This window comes from Malus sylvestris, chromosome 6 (genome assembly GCF_916048215.2).
Source record: "Malus sylvestris chromosome 6, drMalSylv7.2, whole genome shotgun sequence".
Classification (NCBI taxonomy): Eukaryota; Viridiplantae; Streptophyta; class Magnoliopsida; order Rosales; family Rosaceae; genus Malus; species Malus sylvestris.
This window is the reverse complement of record NC_062265.1, coordinates 1,644,726-1,661,909: the sequence shown is the minus strand read 5'-3', so window position 1 is coordinate 1,661,909 and position 17,184 is coordinate 1,644,726. Positions and strand designations below refer to the sequence as shown.

The window sequence follows — 17,184 nt, the reverse complement described above, 5'->3', positions numbered from 1 at the left end:
TGTTAAAATAAGAACTTTGGAAAGATGATGATGAATAAGAAGAATTCAAGTAATTCATAAAAATCTGAGCCCTGGACGGTTTGGCGTATTTATTTCTTAATCGTAGACTGTTTGGGGCCAAATAAAATATGTTCCAACAATAAAAAGACCATGAAATGAGTTAAGGCACAACTAGCTTTCTTTATATGTTTTTTTTGTAAGACAATTCTTCTTCTTGCATGTGAAGATATCTCAGATATTTCTTTATATGTACTATCTCTGTTGATGCACAAAATCAGCGAGGACTTTGGTACAACAGAAAGTGTCAGGTTTGTAACCTTCGCTTGGTTGCTTCGATCACTAGTGAAGATAAATACGTAAATGAATAAGGACAGGGAAGCAAACACAAGATGTACGTGGTTCACCCAGATCGGCTACGTCCACAGAGTAGAAGAGTTCTCATTAATTGTGAAGGGTTTACACAAATACATAGGTTCAAGCTCTCATTTTGTGAGTTCTAGTGAATAGTTTAGTACAAAATGACATTAGAGATTATTGTGGGAGAATGATTCCTATTTATAGAGGAGAGTTTCTAGTTTTGTTCTAACATTGACACGTGTCGTGTTGTGATTGGCTTCTGATGTTGACACGTGTCGAGCTGTGATTGGCTTCTGATGTCGACACGTGTCGCATTGTGATTGGTCTCCTGGTTGAAGGGAAGCTCTTCTGGGTCCTTGATGGTATAACGTTGACCGGTGCTCAGTAGTTTCGGGATTGGTCAAGTATGGTACAAACAATCTCTAATAGAGGTAGGGCCCACCAACACATACAGATCTCATATCTATTATAAAGATGGTACAACGTGCTATGAAAAATGTGGTATTACCATTTTCGTTATATTTTATACAAATCCATTTTTACCTGAGGATCTTATAAATGGTTGCCGCATGCGTGTTGAGGGTAGTTCATTGGGCATGTGGTGTTGAGTGAAGTAGGAATGTTAGAGTTAATGTAGAAAAATAGAGAATAATCCGAATAATGATTTTGAGGTACGACTTAAATCGTTTCTTTAAAGTGTTATTTGCCCCCACTCGAATGAGTTTGCTAAAGGGTTCTTGGCAAGTCACTTCTAAGATACAACAAAGTATGAAATATTCGATTAGCAAAATCGAATTATATTCCCTTAGAAATAACTAGAAAGAAATTGTATGAATGTGATGGAGAGACAAGAGAGCAAAGAAATTGTGTAGATAACAAATTTATGAAATTAATGAATTCTCTTCTACTAATGTTACTCATATATATAGAGAGAATTGCACCTGTTAGACACATCATTTAATTTGAGTATGTCTTTTCACCATGGGATACAACACATTACAACAGTATATCTAATGGACATATATGATACAAAACACCAATTACCTAAAAATCACATATGTTGTAAAACATTCAGCAACCATTGGGTATCTCTATTAGCAAAAGCTGCAATGCTTTTCGAAAAGATATAATTGTTGGGTCAATGACCCAACTTCCCGTCAAACATCCTCATATATATATATATATATATTTTAAATATTCAACAGGAAATGGGATCAGTGTATCCACTTCCTTCAATGGAATGCTTCAACATGTAATAAATACTCGGTGATTTCAGGATCGATGATATATGATGTAAACAAACACAAAACATTCCAAATTGTAGTAAAAAGTGTGACATGTGTAGTAAAATTACACACATTCATTATAGATTGATACACTGAAGAAAAGTGAAAAATCAAACAAATAATCAAACATGAAAAAACTGATCACAAAGAAGCAGCGTTTGGCTTTTGGGCAACAAAATCTCTAAAAGCATCCAAAGCAGCAACCGAACTTGTTGGAAATCTGTGCTCAAATTTCTCACTCAGCTCCAAAGCTCGTCGTTTCATGTCCTCGTCACTCATCAGCATCTCGATTCCCTTCACTATATCTTCCTTCTTAATTAATATTTTCTCGTCAGGAATAGGGATATGATACCCTACTTTCAGAAAGCTCGCCACCAAATTGGCATCATGGTATTGGTCCCCTCTGATTGGCCACGCTAGGATCGGGACCCCACGCCCGATTGCCTCCACAGTTGAATTCCATCCACAGTGTGATAAAAATCCACCCGTTGATGGATGGCTTAGGATCAGCAGCTGTGGGGCCCACCCGTGTATTATCAAACCTCTTTTCCCCACTCGAGCCTCCATTCCGTGTGGATAGTATCCTTCTTCGACTTCCGAACCGGCCCCTTGGGGACCGGGCGGTCTGCACGAACCGGATTGGACCACCCATATGAAGGGCCGGGTGGATGATATCAATGCCTCTGCCAGTACTTTGTACTCCTCCACTGTAGGTGCTACCGTGCTGCCAAATGACACGTAGAGTACTGATCCGGACGACTTCGAGTCTAGCCACTCGACCACCTCGTCTTCGGTGATGTTTGACCGTCGGGTGCTGTTTCGGAACTCGCGGTCGTGGAGAATTGAACCGGCCGATTTCCAGTATTGTTCGGGCAAAAGCGGGCCAACTCCCCAGACCGGTTTTCCAATTTGATCCGCAATGTACTTAAGGAATGGACGCTCCAGATCATCACACGTATTGATCATCAACGCAATAGATCGGTCAGCATCTTCTGTCCACGGGGGTTTACCTCCTGGCTGCGGATGGCCCCTTCTTCCCGGGCCAGGTCCATTAAGGGGCGGGTCGGGTGGAGGCATACCGTGCCCCGATCCAAATGGAGGAAAACCAACTGCATCTTGGCCCGGCAGAGGCATACCTGCATTTGGGCCAAATGGAGGAAAGCCACCTACACCTTGGCTCGGTGGCGGAGGAAAACCTGCTCCTGGCCCTGTTAGTGAGCCGCCACCATGACCGGGTGGCGGAGGAAAACCTGCACCTGGCCCTGTTGGTGGGCCGCCACCATGACCGTGTGGCGGTGGTCCGCGAGACTGTCGTTTAACATCAGATAGAGTGAGAGCCATTTCCTCGGGTAACCCGGGGAGCAAACGGGTCTCGTCGGATTTGATATCCAAGGGCCGAGCCTTCCACATGGCATACTCCATGGCGGCAGAGCAAGCACCAGAGGTGAAGAAAGCTACGGTTGGAATTTCAAATTTCTTAAAAACTTCGGCAGTCCAGCCCATCATGACGTCAAGCACGGCACATACGGGCAGCGCAGAATCCGAACTCTGGCATCGGGTCGAAAGGAGTTTCTCAAGACCGTTAGCTATCTGGTTGTCCTGATCGTGGTGGCGGTGGAGTGGCTGAGGAGTTGGCTGAGGCGGCGTTGATGGATCAGACGATGGGCTCGATTCGGGGATTTCGGCGATTTGGACAAGCGGGTGCTGGCGGAGGGAAGAGGGGATGGAAGAGGAGAAGTTGGAAGAAATAACGAAAACGGATTTGAAGTCTCGGGAGGCTATTTGTTTGCAGAGCTCCACTAGCGGGAAGAGATGTCCCTGCCCATAAAATGGAACGATCCATATCTCATTCGCCATCTTTTGAATATTTGTGTTTTGAATTCGTAAGATCGTTGGGGATTTTATAGGGAAGAATTAACAAAGAATCAGAAGAAAGCTTCCGTTTTTTTTTTCGGTCAACGATCAGATGAAAGCTTAGCTGCGAAGGAATGGGTTGGATTTTGAAAGGGAGAGAGACGAGAAGTAGGCTAACCGCTACGATGCATGGACAGAGACACGAGATACGACACCATAATACATCAAATTTTTAAAATTAAAGACAAAGTATGGTATGGTTACAACTTACAGCAATTTATCTCAGAAGTATGTATTCAATAAAAATATTTTTGAATGAAAGATATTATTTACGGTGTCATTCTCTTATTAATTAAGTTTTTAAAGGAGAGAAACCGAGTCAACCGACCACTGAGATTAGGTCGGTAACAACGATGACGAATGAATGTAAATTTTCTTCATGAACGCGTATTGTAAATGGAGTTGACCGTAAGGTGAAAAGGTTCATAGTCTTCTGACTGTATGGTAAAACTATTATAGTTAAGTAATGTTAATTAGGATTACTGCTTTTGTTGCCTATCATTGAGATGGATGTTCTGCCTTCTTGTACATGTCTTTGATGTATTATTGTATTGTGTCGAGTTATTTTAAGTCGTACTGGTAAGGTAAGGACCGTAAGTTATTTGTAAGGGAGCATTGGTGATTGAAGATTGTATTTGAAGATAAAACTTCATGGAGCATAATGTATATCATTCAAAGTTTTAACAAGGAAGTTATGCCGTCTGATGAGTAGATTTTATATTATGTATTTAATTTTATTCTTAGTATATTTTGGTTATTCTTTTTGAAGAATTTTGATACTTTGAATTGTATTTTTAATATAGGACTTTCAACTTCATCTGGAGCAAAACATGATCAAATAGATGAGTTTTGAAGTAATTTCAGTTGGAGGATGTTCGTGAGTCACTAAGCTTGATTGTATCAAAATTTGGATTTTTTCACCAAAAAGTGATTTTCTGGCGATAGAATATCACGCCGTCACCATTGATGACCTTGAAGCTGTGTTCACTGCATTTCTACAGGGGTTTGATTGACACAATGTTCTTTTGGTCACTAGGTGTCTAAAGAATGAATGGTCTCTTATCCTTGTAACGTGATGTCAAGGTGAAAAATAATTGGATGTGATTTTAATGTTTTAATCTCAACCTTTGATGTTAAATCCAATGGTTGGTGACCATGAATCCTTGGTCACTAGGTGACTTTGAGAACGGATCTTAATATCAATCCTAGCTTGAACCAAACATAATATTAATTAAGATCTGGATTAATTAGCATTATGCATTCACTAACATGACTTATGTAAGCCATTTTAAAATGTGGGCCTTAAATGAGGCCGAGCCAAGCCTATCCAAACCAGTTCCTACAATTAGTTGAAGCCAAGCCTATCCCGTTCAACAAACGGCTTTAAGGTTGTTCGGTATTCAATTTGCACCCCTTTGAGTTTCTGTGAGTTTCTTCTTCCTTAAACTACTAGACAACCTCCTGCATATCTTGTTAGTAATGCATTCTACAGATGTACAACATTTATGACACTTTTGACAAGCAATTGTTCTATTAGCCAATTCAATTTTACCAATGTTATATAGATTTCTCGTAGTGACTGAAGATTAAGTTTCTGTACTCCAAAAGGCTACATACAAGATACATGTAATGAATGAATTAACTGGAGTCTTACAATGGTATATTCCGGTACGCTCAAGCCGATGGAAGACTATCTAAAGCAACTTCCTTGAGCGATGGCATAGTTCCTTACTTTTTGGAAGACTTCCCATGGACCTGTGTAGCTCCTAAATGTCGCACAACATAAATAACAAAGAAAAAAAAGAGGTAAAGAATGGACTCATATCGCAGAGATATTGAAAATGAGGAACTATAGCAAACAACTATTTCTTAATTTGTACTTCACTGAAACAAATTCGGTATCAGTAGCTAGCTAGCAAACCTGAAAAGGATCCCTCCGTGGCGTTCCTTAGAATTGTGAATGTAGTATACAGTCTCCTTAAATGGAATTAGAGGTCTCGGAAAGTGCAGCGAGCTTTGAGTAGAAGAAAGCCAGATAACATGTAATCGATAAGGTCACTAACTAATGGTTACAAGTTATATGCTTCATGGATTTGATTCCTGTCACTAATGCTCTACCACTTACTTGAACCTCCAGTTTGATATATGTAATGCATTCATGGCTTGTGACGGGAAATAATATGAGGGCATTGATCTGTCAAAACCAAACGAAATCCCCGATACTTTGCGGGGATAAATATGTACTCACGCTATTGCTGCGCATCAAGGTTAAGCAAATGAGCAAGTGATTTATATTTGAAGGGTGAATGTGTTAAAACACAAAAGGAAACAAGTTGGAATATTTGCTAGGGATCCTTTTGCAGCGAACAGATTCGTCGAGAAGTTCACTGCAGATAATCTTAAGCAGCGAAGAGTTCCCTCTTGTAAAAGTGTCGATGAGGGATTTTATTATTATTTCGCGCTTCACAGAAAAAGGCTCTTGTTGGAAATATTCCAACTTTTTCTTTGTCGTCCCATTCTCGACGTGGATTTTCAGGTGCGTTAAAAGTCCAATAAAGGCTTATCCTGGTGCATATGGGTTTAGGAATTGCTACTTATTAAAGGATATTGAATTAGGGTCTAGCTAGGAATCCTTGGTAGAGAAGGGTGTGCAAACCTCTATATAAACAGATAACCTGCACATATGTCAGAACACACCACAACGTACTCTCTTGAGTTTTATCAAGGCCTGTGAGAGGACATTTAACTCTCTCGCTCTCTCTCTTTCTCTCTCTCTCTCTCTCTCTCTCTCTCTCTCTCTCTCTCTCTGCAGCTCTTTCGCTCTTGAGGAAAAACCAACCAAAACTGAGCAATGGCAGTCACATTCTTTGGCCTCAACTCGGCTGCTGGCCTGAAAAAAACTGGATGACTACTTGCTTGATCGCAGTTACATCACTGGCTCTCAGGCTTCCAAGGATGATCTCACTGTGCATGCAGCTCTTTCTAAGCCACCATCTCCGGAATTTGTGAATGTGTCTAGGTGGTACAACCACATCGCTGCTCTTTTTTCTGCTGTTTTTGGAGAAGGATCTGGTGTCATTATCGAGACCGGGGACGCAGCTTCTACTTATACTCCTCCTGTAGCTGAAACAAAGGCAGCTGACGATGTTGATCTCTTTGGCGAAGAGTTCGTCGATGTTGATCTCGAAGAGACCAAAGGGGAGAAGAAGGTTGCTGAAGAACGAGTGGCGGCTTTCGTCAAGGCATATACAGAGAAGAAAGAGTATGGCAAGTCATCAGTTCTGTTGGACGTCACTACTACAAAATAGAGCTTTTATGACACTTATTAAAATTTTTAATGACATTTTTTTATTAAAAACGTTATTAAAATAAATCGATGACGCAACTAAAAAAACCAACGGGAAAGATTTATAAACGCAACTAAAATAAAAGACTGGTATGCGAATTCATCAAAACTTCCCAACCCTCACGACTCATTTGCTCCACTACCCAACCCACTCCCAGTCTCCCAGTCCCAGGCCAACTCCCAGATAGAGAATGAAATATCAACCCTCACGACTCATGGCGGAAGACTCCCTGTCTTTCTCTCTCTGGGACGCCCAGAGTCTTCATCACAGAGTCTTCATCACGAACACTCACTGTCTTTCTATCTCTCCCTCTCTTTCTCTCTCTCTCTGGGACGCCCAGCCTTCATCAACCAGATTGATTGTCTTCCCCAAATTTCACTCAAAACCTAATTGTGTAAGGTAAGTTTGTTGGAATGGTTATGGGTTTTCTAGAAAATAATTTATATATTAATCTCTTTTGTGAAGTTGTATGGATTATTTGGAGCTATGTGGCTGGACAGATTTTAGTTTAGCCTTGTCATTTGCTAAAGTAGTTGTTGTACAAATTGTAGTTGAGATTGATTATTTGATTTGATTTGGTTAGTCATTGCCATGATCGTTGTTTTTTTTTTTTTTTTTTTTTAATAACTTTGTCATCCCCTTAATACCAATTCTGAATTAGATTAACTATTACTTTTATCTTCTTGTTTTTTTTTTAATCTTTAGATTGTGTGTTCTTGTGGGAGTTGGTGCTTATAGCACACCACATGTTTGATAAAACTCCTCATAAGCTCTGTTTATGGTCTTATGTGACATATGAACTGGACATAATAACTCGTGTTGGCTAATAGCAGTATGGTGTCTATCAATGCATTCAATTGTTTGTAGGTAGACAGACACACATATCTAACCCACAAGTGCACATTGGATAAATGAGCTTTATGTTCAGTTTGTCTTGAATTCACTCTCGTCTATTTATACGCTGCTATACACACACACATATGTACATGCAAATCTATGTGCACACACACAATACGTGACCTTTGGCTTGCATTTACTATAGCTGTAAATAATTCAAGAAGTAATAAATTCTTTTTTATCTTTAGCCTGCATTTACACACACATACGTACTTGACCTTTGGCTTGCATTTACAATCTGTTTTAGATGGATAAATCTTGGATGTCTATGGATAGAAGATCACAAATGTATTCTGAAGGGGTTGAAAACTTTTTGAATTATGCGATGCTTCACGCTACTGATATTAACTACATACGTTGTCCGTGCCTAAAATGTGGTAACATTAAATCAAGGACGGTTAAAGAGATAAGAGAGGATCTCTTTTTCAATGGTATAGATCAAAGTTATTGTACATGGTATTGGCATGGAGAAGCTGTTCCAGATAGTAAGAATGAGAAAATGAGTAATCGGGAAGAAATAGTTGAAGATAACATTATCGGGATGGTGGAAGCAGCTTATGATCATTTTGCGTCAAATCCTAAACAATTTGAGAAGTTGTTAGAGGATGCAGAGAAGCCTGTATACCCTGGTTCAAACTTCACAAAGTTATCAACCTTGGTCAGATTGTACAATATAAAAGCAAAGAATGGGTGTAGTGATAAACTATTTGCAGATTTACTAGAATTTTTAGGAGTTTTGCTCCCACAGAAGAATGAAATACCCCCCTCTGTGTATGAAGCAAAAAAAACATTGTTTTCTCTCGGAATTGAGTACGAAAAAATACATGCATGCCCCAATGATTGCATCCTATACAGGAAAGAGCATTTAGATGCAATTGCATGTCCTACATGTGGTTTTTCTAGATGGAAGGTTAACAAAAGTTCTAGGGAGCCTAGTAAGGGGGTACCTGCAAAGGTACTATGGTATTTTCCCCCTATTCCAAGATTTCAAAGAATGTTTTATAATAGCAAGACAGCAAAGAATTTGATATGGCATGCCCAAGATAGAGAAGTTGATGGTAAGTTGCGTCATCCGGCTGACTCTCCCTCATGGAAGCTTGTTGACCACATGTGGCCAGAATTTGGTGATGACCCAAGAAATCTCCGACTAGCAATTTCAACAGATGGGATTAATCCCCATAGTGCTTTAAGCAGTAGATATAGTTGTTGGCCAGTGATTATGGTCACTTACAACCTTCCACCATGGTTATGCATGAAGCGAAAATTTATGATGTTAACACTGTTAATATCCGGCCCTAAGCAACCAGGTAATGATATTGACGTTTATATGGCACCACTTATTGATGACTTAAAAACTCTATGGGAGATTGGTGTTGAAACTTATGATGCATACAATAAGGAGAACTTTATGTTAAGGGCTGTGTTATTATGGACCATCAATGACTTTCCTGCTTATGGAAACTTATGTGGGTGTAGTGTGAAAGGATACTCTGGATGCCCTATATGTGGTGATAGAACATCTTCTAAATGGCTAAAGTTAGGGAGAAAGGTAATCTTTACTGGTCATAGAAGATTCCTACCACAAAATCATCATTACCGACAACAAAAAAAACCATTTGATGGTACTCAAGAGTTTGGGTTAGCTCCATCTCCGTTGAGCGGGGAAGAAATATTGCATGAAGTTGAAGGAATCAAAATATCATGGGGTAAGAAGAATGTAAATCTCCTTGGAAAAAGGAAGGTGAGGAGTGGAACAAAGGCAAAAGTAATTGATAAAAAGGCTGATGCTCAAACTCGTTGGAAAAAGAAGTCAATCTTCTTTGATTTACCATATTGGAAGTCACTCCATGTTCGACATTGTTTAGATGTTATGCACATTGAGAAAAATGTTTGTGAGAGTATCTATGGTACATTACTTAACATTCCTGGAAAAACAAAGGATGGCGTCGCAGCCCGGAATGATCTAATTGCTTTGGGTCTACGTACGGATTTGGCACCAAAACATGGAAATAACAAAACATTTCTTCCCCCAGCACCTTATACATTATCTAAGGCTGAGAAGATTTCAGTTTGCAAAGCATTGTCCGAACTCAAGGTCCCATCAGGATATTCTTCAAATTTCAGAAACCTTGTGTCAATGGAGGAGCTGAAACTGTTTAATCTTAAATCTCATGATTGTCATATACTTATGCAGCAACTACTTCCTGTGGCACTTCGTGCAGTACTGCCAAAGCATGTAAGATATGCTATCACCAGATTTTGTCTATTCTTTAGTCACTTATGCAGCAAAACAGTTGATGTTTTAAGGTTAGATGAAATACAAAGTGAGTTGGTGATTACTTTGTGCTTGCTTGAAAAGATTTTTCCACCTTCGTTTTTTGATATAATGGTCCATCTCACAGTGCACTTGGTTAGGGAAGTTCGCTTATGTGGCCCGGTTTATTTTCGTTGGATGTACCCTTTTGAAAGGTACATGAAAATATTAAAGGGTTATGTGAGAAATAAATATCGTCCAGAGGGTTGTATGGTTGAATGTTATATTGCAGAAGAAGCTATAGAGGTTTGTAGCGAGTATTTATCAGGGGTAGACCCAATTGGAATTCCGTTGAAGATTCGTTCACATCATAAAGATGTTGGCCATCCATTATCGGCTGGAAAATTTTTGAAGGCGGATAAAAAGTATTGGCAGCAAGCACATCACTATGTTTTGGATAACACACTTGAAGTGGAACCTTATATCAAGTAAGTTCAACCACTCATACTCATTTATATAGTTTAACTTAGCATTATTTTTTCATTTACTTACAACATTTCCTATCCTTTTGACCAACTCAATGTTAATTATCAGGGAGCATAAGAAATCCTTGATTAAGGAGCACCCCAAAAAATCAAAAAATTTGAAGTGGCTTCAGGATGAACATAATCGAACTTTCATTTATTGGCTGCAAAAAAAGGTATTAAACTCGCATTGTACTTATGTACTAACAGTTTTGTTTATGAACTCAAACTAATTATGCAAACATATGCAGGTTGAGGATGAGCTTAATGTCCCTAATAATCACATATCCGAAACCTTGAGATGGATAGCACATGGCCCTCGAGATGAAGTAACAAAATATTCTGGATATTCCGTTAATGGTTGTAATTTTCACACTAAGTCTCGTGATGATTCACAAGTTACTCAAAATAGTGGAGTAAGCTTAGTGGCCAATACGATGCAAATTTCAAGCGCTAAGGATAAGAATCCTATTATCGCAGATATGACTTTTTATGGGGTGATTCAAGAGATATGGGAACTTAATTATAACGCATTCACGCGTGTAGTATTTAAGTGTGATTGGGTTGAAAATAAAAGTGGCATCAGATTAGAAGAGTTTGGGATCAAATTAATTGACCTCAACAAAATTGGACATAAGTCAGATAGTTTTGTTTTAGCTACTCAAGTGAAGCAGATATTTTACATTGCAGATCCAGAGGATTCAAGGTGGTCGGTTGTACTGCCAGGGCCTCAGTATGATTGGCTACATGATGATGAGCTAGGAGATACTATAATTGAATGTGAATGTCTTACTACTAAATTGCCACCCGTTGAGTCATTTGATGTACTAACTGAGGAGTCTGATGATATCTACATGCGGGATGACTGCGAAGGCATTTGGGTTGAAAATACATAGTATATCACTCAGAGGAATATCTACTCTATTTCATATGTTATTGAATGCTATGTTGAATGCATATTTTAAAATTACATTAGGACTTTATATTTTCTCCATACTTTTGGATTTATCTTGTTTAGTTGTTACTTATTGGTAAGGCTTAATTTTTTAGAGATTATTAGGCTGAGATGAAGTATGATGAAAATGTTTGTGGAAATGGGAGTTGAATTCATGTTGTTATGTTTTTTCGAGTATTGACAATTGTCACTTAGGGAGTATTTGTTTATTGAAATGAACATTGGAATTGAATTGAATGAAGGTTGGTTTTATGATTTTGGAGAATGGTCAATTGCCCTATTTCTTTATTTTTCTTTCTTCCTCAACCAAATATTGGCATGAGCCTATCCGTTTAAGGTTCATTGAAGGAACCAAACATTACCTTTAAGGTTCTTTATATTTCTTTCTTCCTCATCTTACTAATTTGATCATTGTCTTGATTTTAAATGAATCTTGCAGAATATCTTGATGAAATGACAGATTCAGAAGAAGATGAACAAGATTTTGTAACAAGGAAACCAAGAGGTGCAACTCAATTGCAAGAGTTGGTGCAAGGTAGAAGTGATGGGGATCGGTTGGAGGTTGGATATAACAGTAAAGGACAACCGTGTGGACTTGCAGGAGCAAAACTAGCTAGTTTTATTGGTGTTATGGCGCGTACCACAGTTCCAATTACAATTCCAACTTGGAAAGAAGTAGAGTCATCTTATAAAAAAAAGATTTGGGACATGGTCCAGGTATGTCTCCAAAAAATTAAACAAAAAAAAAAAAAAAGCTTTTACATCTGTACGACTTTGTGAAAGTAATGATTAATTTCTATTATGCATTTGTAGAAAGCCTTTATAGTACATTCAAACAGCAGAGCGGATGTTTTGAAGAGTGCTGCAAAGACATGGCGAACGTTCAAGAGTAGTCTAACATGTGAGTACATATTAAAGTTCAAAGATCAACCTGAAGTCTTAAAGAAACCACCAGAAATCTATGATTTCATTCGTCAGCCGGTATGGGATGAATTTGTGAGGTCGAGATTGACAGAGAAGCATATGGTACGTATATATGATTTCAAAATTAAGTAAGAAGCATTTGGTAAATATTGTGTTTTGCTATTATTAAAGACTAATTATTGAATTGCATTTGATAGAAAATCCATGAAGAACAATCGAGGAGGCGAGCTAAGCATAAGTACCCTCATCGACTTTCTAGAAAAGGCTATGCAAGATTGGAAGAACAAATAGTAATGTCCTGTTTCTTTTGTATTCATTTAATTATCATACAAATAAAAACTATCTGATCTAATTTTGATATGTTCATCCAAATAGAAATCAGCTTATGGAATCACTGCTGACATTGACCGATCAGTGCTTTGGAAGCTTGGGCGTGTTGATAAAAAGGGAAACTATACGAATGAGATGGTGAAAGTACGCGCTGATAAAATAGTAAGTTTTATGTGTAAGGTTGGGAAAGATACTTAATTGATGTATTTCATACTAATGCCAATTGTTATAGGATGAAGTAACTAAGGCCGTTGAAGATGGGACTTTGCGAACGTCTGGTAGTAATGACATATTGACAATTGCTTTGGAAACACCTGAATATTCGGGTCGTGTAAGAGGTGTTGGAACTGGCATCAGTCATAAATTGTACTTCAAGACTCCAAGATGCAAAACTCAATCGAGTCAACAACAAATGATGCAAACACATTTGGAGCAGCAAAGTTTACACATTGAGGAGTTAAATAAGAAGTTCAATTTGATTGCTTCTTTGTTAACTCCAGATCAGTTGAGCAAGATGCAAGAGTTAGTCCAATCTAATGTGGTACAGTCCAATCATATTTCTGAGAAAGCTAGTTGCACAGCAAAGAAAGAAAAAAATGAAACATCTACTGAGAAAGTGAAACAGGGTGATCTGGTGGAAATCATGTCTAAGAAGAGAGCGAAACATGACGATGTGCCGGAAATCATGTCTAAGAAGAGAGTGAAACAAAAGGTTAGCAAGAATACAAAAACCATGGATAAGATTGAAGCTATGAAGGTATGTACTAGTCATGCAAGTTTTGTTCTTCTTAACTATAATAGTAGCATGTTAATCTAAGTTTACTTTTCTTAGGTCAAGCAAAAGGATATGCAGGAAATATCTGATTTGAACATCATGGAAAAGACGAACAAAATTGCAAATTCAAACGAAAAAGAAAGTGATATCAAGAAGTATTTCAAGGTACATAGTCATTGCAGTATTTGTTCTTCTTGGCTATTTGAAGTAGCGATTATTAATTAAATTTAATTTTTCAAGGTAAAGCAAAGTGACCAACAGAACATATATGATGTGAACATCAATAATGAGACAAACAAAATTGCAAATTCCATGGAAAAAATATCTGATATCAAGAAGGTACATGCCTTTTATGTCTTCCCTATTTATGCTATAATCCCAACAGTAGTTGATTATTAATGAAATATTTTTTTAAGGTACAACAGTGCAAGCTCGCTATAGACACTGCTAGTAACATTGTTGCATATGGATCAGTCATTCCATTAGACGGGCCAATACATGGAGTTCCACTTGGGCCTATGAATCTACGTGTTTCTATTGATGTAGCAATTAAAGAAGATGCTCTTCTTCCAATACCTAGTTGTGAAGCTGTGAATATCAAACAAGCAATTGGGAGTCACGTAGCTTGGCCACGGCATCTTGTTGTGACAAATGATGAGGTACTCCTACGTGATTTTCTTATGAATATGTGGAAAAAATTATAGTACTAATATGTCTCATTTCACTATATTAATCTATCTATGCAAAGTCGAGAACGAATCCTCCCCTCAGACAAAGATCCCAAAAACAACCTTTGGCTTTACGTTCACTTATGCTCATAGCTCAAAACATGCATAAGGATGTTACAGTGCCTATCATCATGGAATCTGATCTATTTGGAAATGAGCACACAACATTTATTGGTGGAGATGACATCATTCAATTTTGTTCTATGGCTGAAATATCGACTGTTTGCATTTCAATTTACATCAGGTTTGACATAATCTTAAATTTATATACAATACAATCTATTGCATGCAATCCACATTGGGTAATGATAAGATACTAATTGCCTCATTTTTTTGTAGGCAACTTTGGTCAACGTTGAAGAAGAACAATCTTGATGGATTGTTTGGATTTGTAGATCCTGGCAGAATCTCTCAAAAGGCTGGCAGAAAGGAACAAAGATCAAATGCACTGGCTCTTAGATTACAGAACTGCAAAAAAGGACAATTAATTTTTGCTCCGTATAACAAAGGGTTATTAGTACTATGTGTTTTGAATTTTTTGTTCCTAACAGATCAGTAGTTGACCATTGTGTAATAAAGAATGCAATTATCTATGTTTTGTAGGTTTCATTGGTTGTTGGCTATTATTGACCCCTATGAGGAATTAGTGTATTATATGGACTCGCTTAATTGGATACAGATAGATCCTGGAATGAAGGACATTGTTGAACTGTAAGTATTTGGATATATGTTTGTCTTTATTTCATGCATTTCAAGATTTGTATATATTCATGTGTTCTTATCCTCTATGTGCAGAGCACTGAAGATGTTTAAAGCTCAAAAGGGAATAAAGGGTCGAAAAAACATCAATTGGAAAGTAGTAAAGGTAAGGAACATTGTGTTTTGACTTTAAATTAATCTGACTAACTTACATTTTATTCTTTTTTATTTGTATATGCAGTGCCCTTTGCAAGAAGGAACTGTAGAATGTGGATATTATGTGATGAAATACATGAAGGAAATCATTAATGATCCAAACTGCTCAATTATTACCAAGGTTAGTACTCCTATTACAAAGAGCACTTAAGCGGGTGTATTCGCTACTATCTTATTAGTATTAGTTCTTTGTAGGTAATTTATAGTTCAGGCAAATTAATTTACAGCTAACCATGGTTTTTACTCAAATCATTGGCAACCCATGAAGGAAATCGGCATAACTGAACTAAATTACTTGAATGTTCACACTATTGATGATGAGATGGATTGTTGTTAGCGTGATTTGTAGTGTTTAATTAAAGTTAATTACAATAGAAATTGGAACTTTTGAATCTTCCAAAAGATGCCCAATTGGATTTTAGCTCTTCAAAACCATCCTAGGTATTCGTGTATTGAGTTGATTCAGGTCATCAATGAGTTTGTTTTTTTTTTCTTGTCTGGATTCAGATTCTAATTCTTGATTTTTTTTTTTTTGTCTTCAATAAAATTGTAATGCTAGTCTATCTTTTGTTTACGTTTGAATGTGATAAATAAATAGGTTCAGAGCTGATTTTGTTAAGCCATGTTGTGTTTGAGCTTGGTGTTATTTACCATCAAGATGAGGCCTTTAAAGTTTAAATCTTTTGCTAGACCGCTTGACGTTTTATTAGCTCTATACCAAGTGGAAAAAAAAAAACACATTAGCGAAAAATACGACTAGAGAACCCTTGTTCTTTCTGGGCTAGTTGATGCTAATTGACCACCTCCTTATTAGTTAAATGATTGAAATTAGTTTTTGTCCTGACATGTTCTCTTTGGTTGTGATTTGTTGCAGTTCAAAGAAAAAGCTACATACACTCAACATGAAATTGATGCGTTAAGAATAGAGTGGGCTGAGTATGTTGATGACTTCATCCCAATAGATGAAACACTAGATTAGCTGGTTTGTGAAATTTTAAATTAAGTGAACTTATAGTTTTATTTTAGTAGGAAACTCTACACATTATATTGTCTTTTGTAATACTTTGGTAGTGGATGAATTACAAATTTATGAAGCAATACTGTTTAATTTGAGGTAAATATCTTGCTTCTTGGATGAATTATGTAAGTCTTCTTATATGTCATCATACATATTTTAGGACATGTATTGAATCGTTTATGACACGCTTTGTGTGTCGTTGGTAATATTCAATGACACTGCAGTGCTATGGTAAATGACGCTATACAGATGTCATGTTTACTATACCATGACGCTCATTCCTCTGTTTATGACACATATTCTGCATCTCAAATTGAAATAGATGACACGCGTTTTTAATTCAATGACGCTTGTTAGGTGTCTCTAAAAGCTATACATGACACTGTGTGTATGTCATGATTAGTATATCATGACGCTTATTCCTATGTTTATGACACTTATTTCATGTCTTAAATGGTAATAGATGACACAAGTTCTTAATTCAATGACGCTTGTTAGGCGTCCTTAAAAGTAATACATGACATTCTTTCAACGTCATTAAAAATATCTTTAATGACACCCACAAAGATGACGCTAAACCCTTGTGTCATTAAACTTTTAACATGACCCATAAATGCGTCATGTATGTAAAAATTTGTAGTAGTGCGTGAAGCCATGGGATGATGAAACTGACATCAAACTGTAAGACTCATGTTGAGTTGTCAATTATTATGAATCGAATTACTTGAAAGACAAATAACTTGATCTTCAAGATATTTGGCTTTTAATGTGATTCAATATTGGTTGGCAAGAATCATGGAACCAAGATATATTTAGTTGACTAATTGGAACCCTAATCACTATATTAAGGGTGTCCCTGCTTTCACAAAACACACGTTCCATTCCGAGCAAACCCTATTATTGCTGGAACACTTCCGCTTGTTGAAAGTAGAAGACTCATTTGTCATCCGCAAGAGCCAT

The 17,184-nt window shown here is 37.5% G+C and overlaps 3 protein-coding genes across 4 annotated transcripts; 2 read left to right on the top strand and 1 right to left on the bottom strand.

Annotated features, from left to right (window-relative positions):
* Positions 1–1,675: 1,675 nt before the first annotated feature.
* Positions 1,676–3,713, bottom strand: LOC126625072 (UDP-glycosyltransferase 73C6-like). The gene has a single exon (XM_050294146.1). The coding sequence runs from the start codon at positions 3,498–3,500 to the stop codon at positions 1,785–1,787; it is 1,716 nt and encodes a 571-aa protein (XP_050150103.1). The 5' UTR covers positions 3,501–3,713; the 3' UTR covers positions 1,676–1,784.
* A 2,279-nt stretch (positions 3,714–5,992) lies between these two features.
* On the top strand, positions 5,993–6,865 carry LOC126626768 (elongation factor 1-delta-like). The gene is made up of 2 exons (XM_050296164.1): positions 5,993–6,093; positions 6,484–6,865. The coding sequence occupies exons 1-2, from the start codon at positions 5,993–5,995 to the stop codon at positions 6,863–6,865; spliced, it is 483 nt and encodes a 160-aa protein (XP_050152121.1).
* Positions 6,866–6,882: 17 nt separating this feature from the next.
* LOC126625069 (uncharacterized) lies at positions 6,883–16,383 on the top strand. Of its 2 annotated transcripts, none has more exons than XM_050294142.1 (15): positions 6,883–7,303; positions 11,974–12,251; positions 12,348–12,560; positions 12,656–12,748; positions 12,834–12,950; positions 13,021–13,500; positions 13,621–13,728; positions 13,804–13,902; positions 13,980–14,222; positions 14,402–14,535; positions 14,631–14,789; positions 14,895–15,002; positions 15,087–15,156; positions 15,232–15,327; positions 16,081–16,383. In XM_050294142.1, exons 2-15 carry the CDS (start codon positions 11,988–11,990, stop codon positions 16,183–16,185), a joined length of 2,289 nt encoding a protein of 762 aa, XP_050150099.1. In that variant the 5' UTR covers positions 6,883–7,303; positions 11,974–11,987; the 3' UTR covers positions 16,186–16,383. The 2 variants fall into 2 exon arrangements, with proteins under 2 accessions (XP_050150099.1, XP_050150098.1); XM_050294141.1 differs by having other exon boundaries at positions 14,312–14,535.
* Positions 16,384–17,184: the final 801 nt, after the last annotated feature.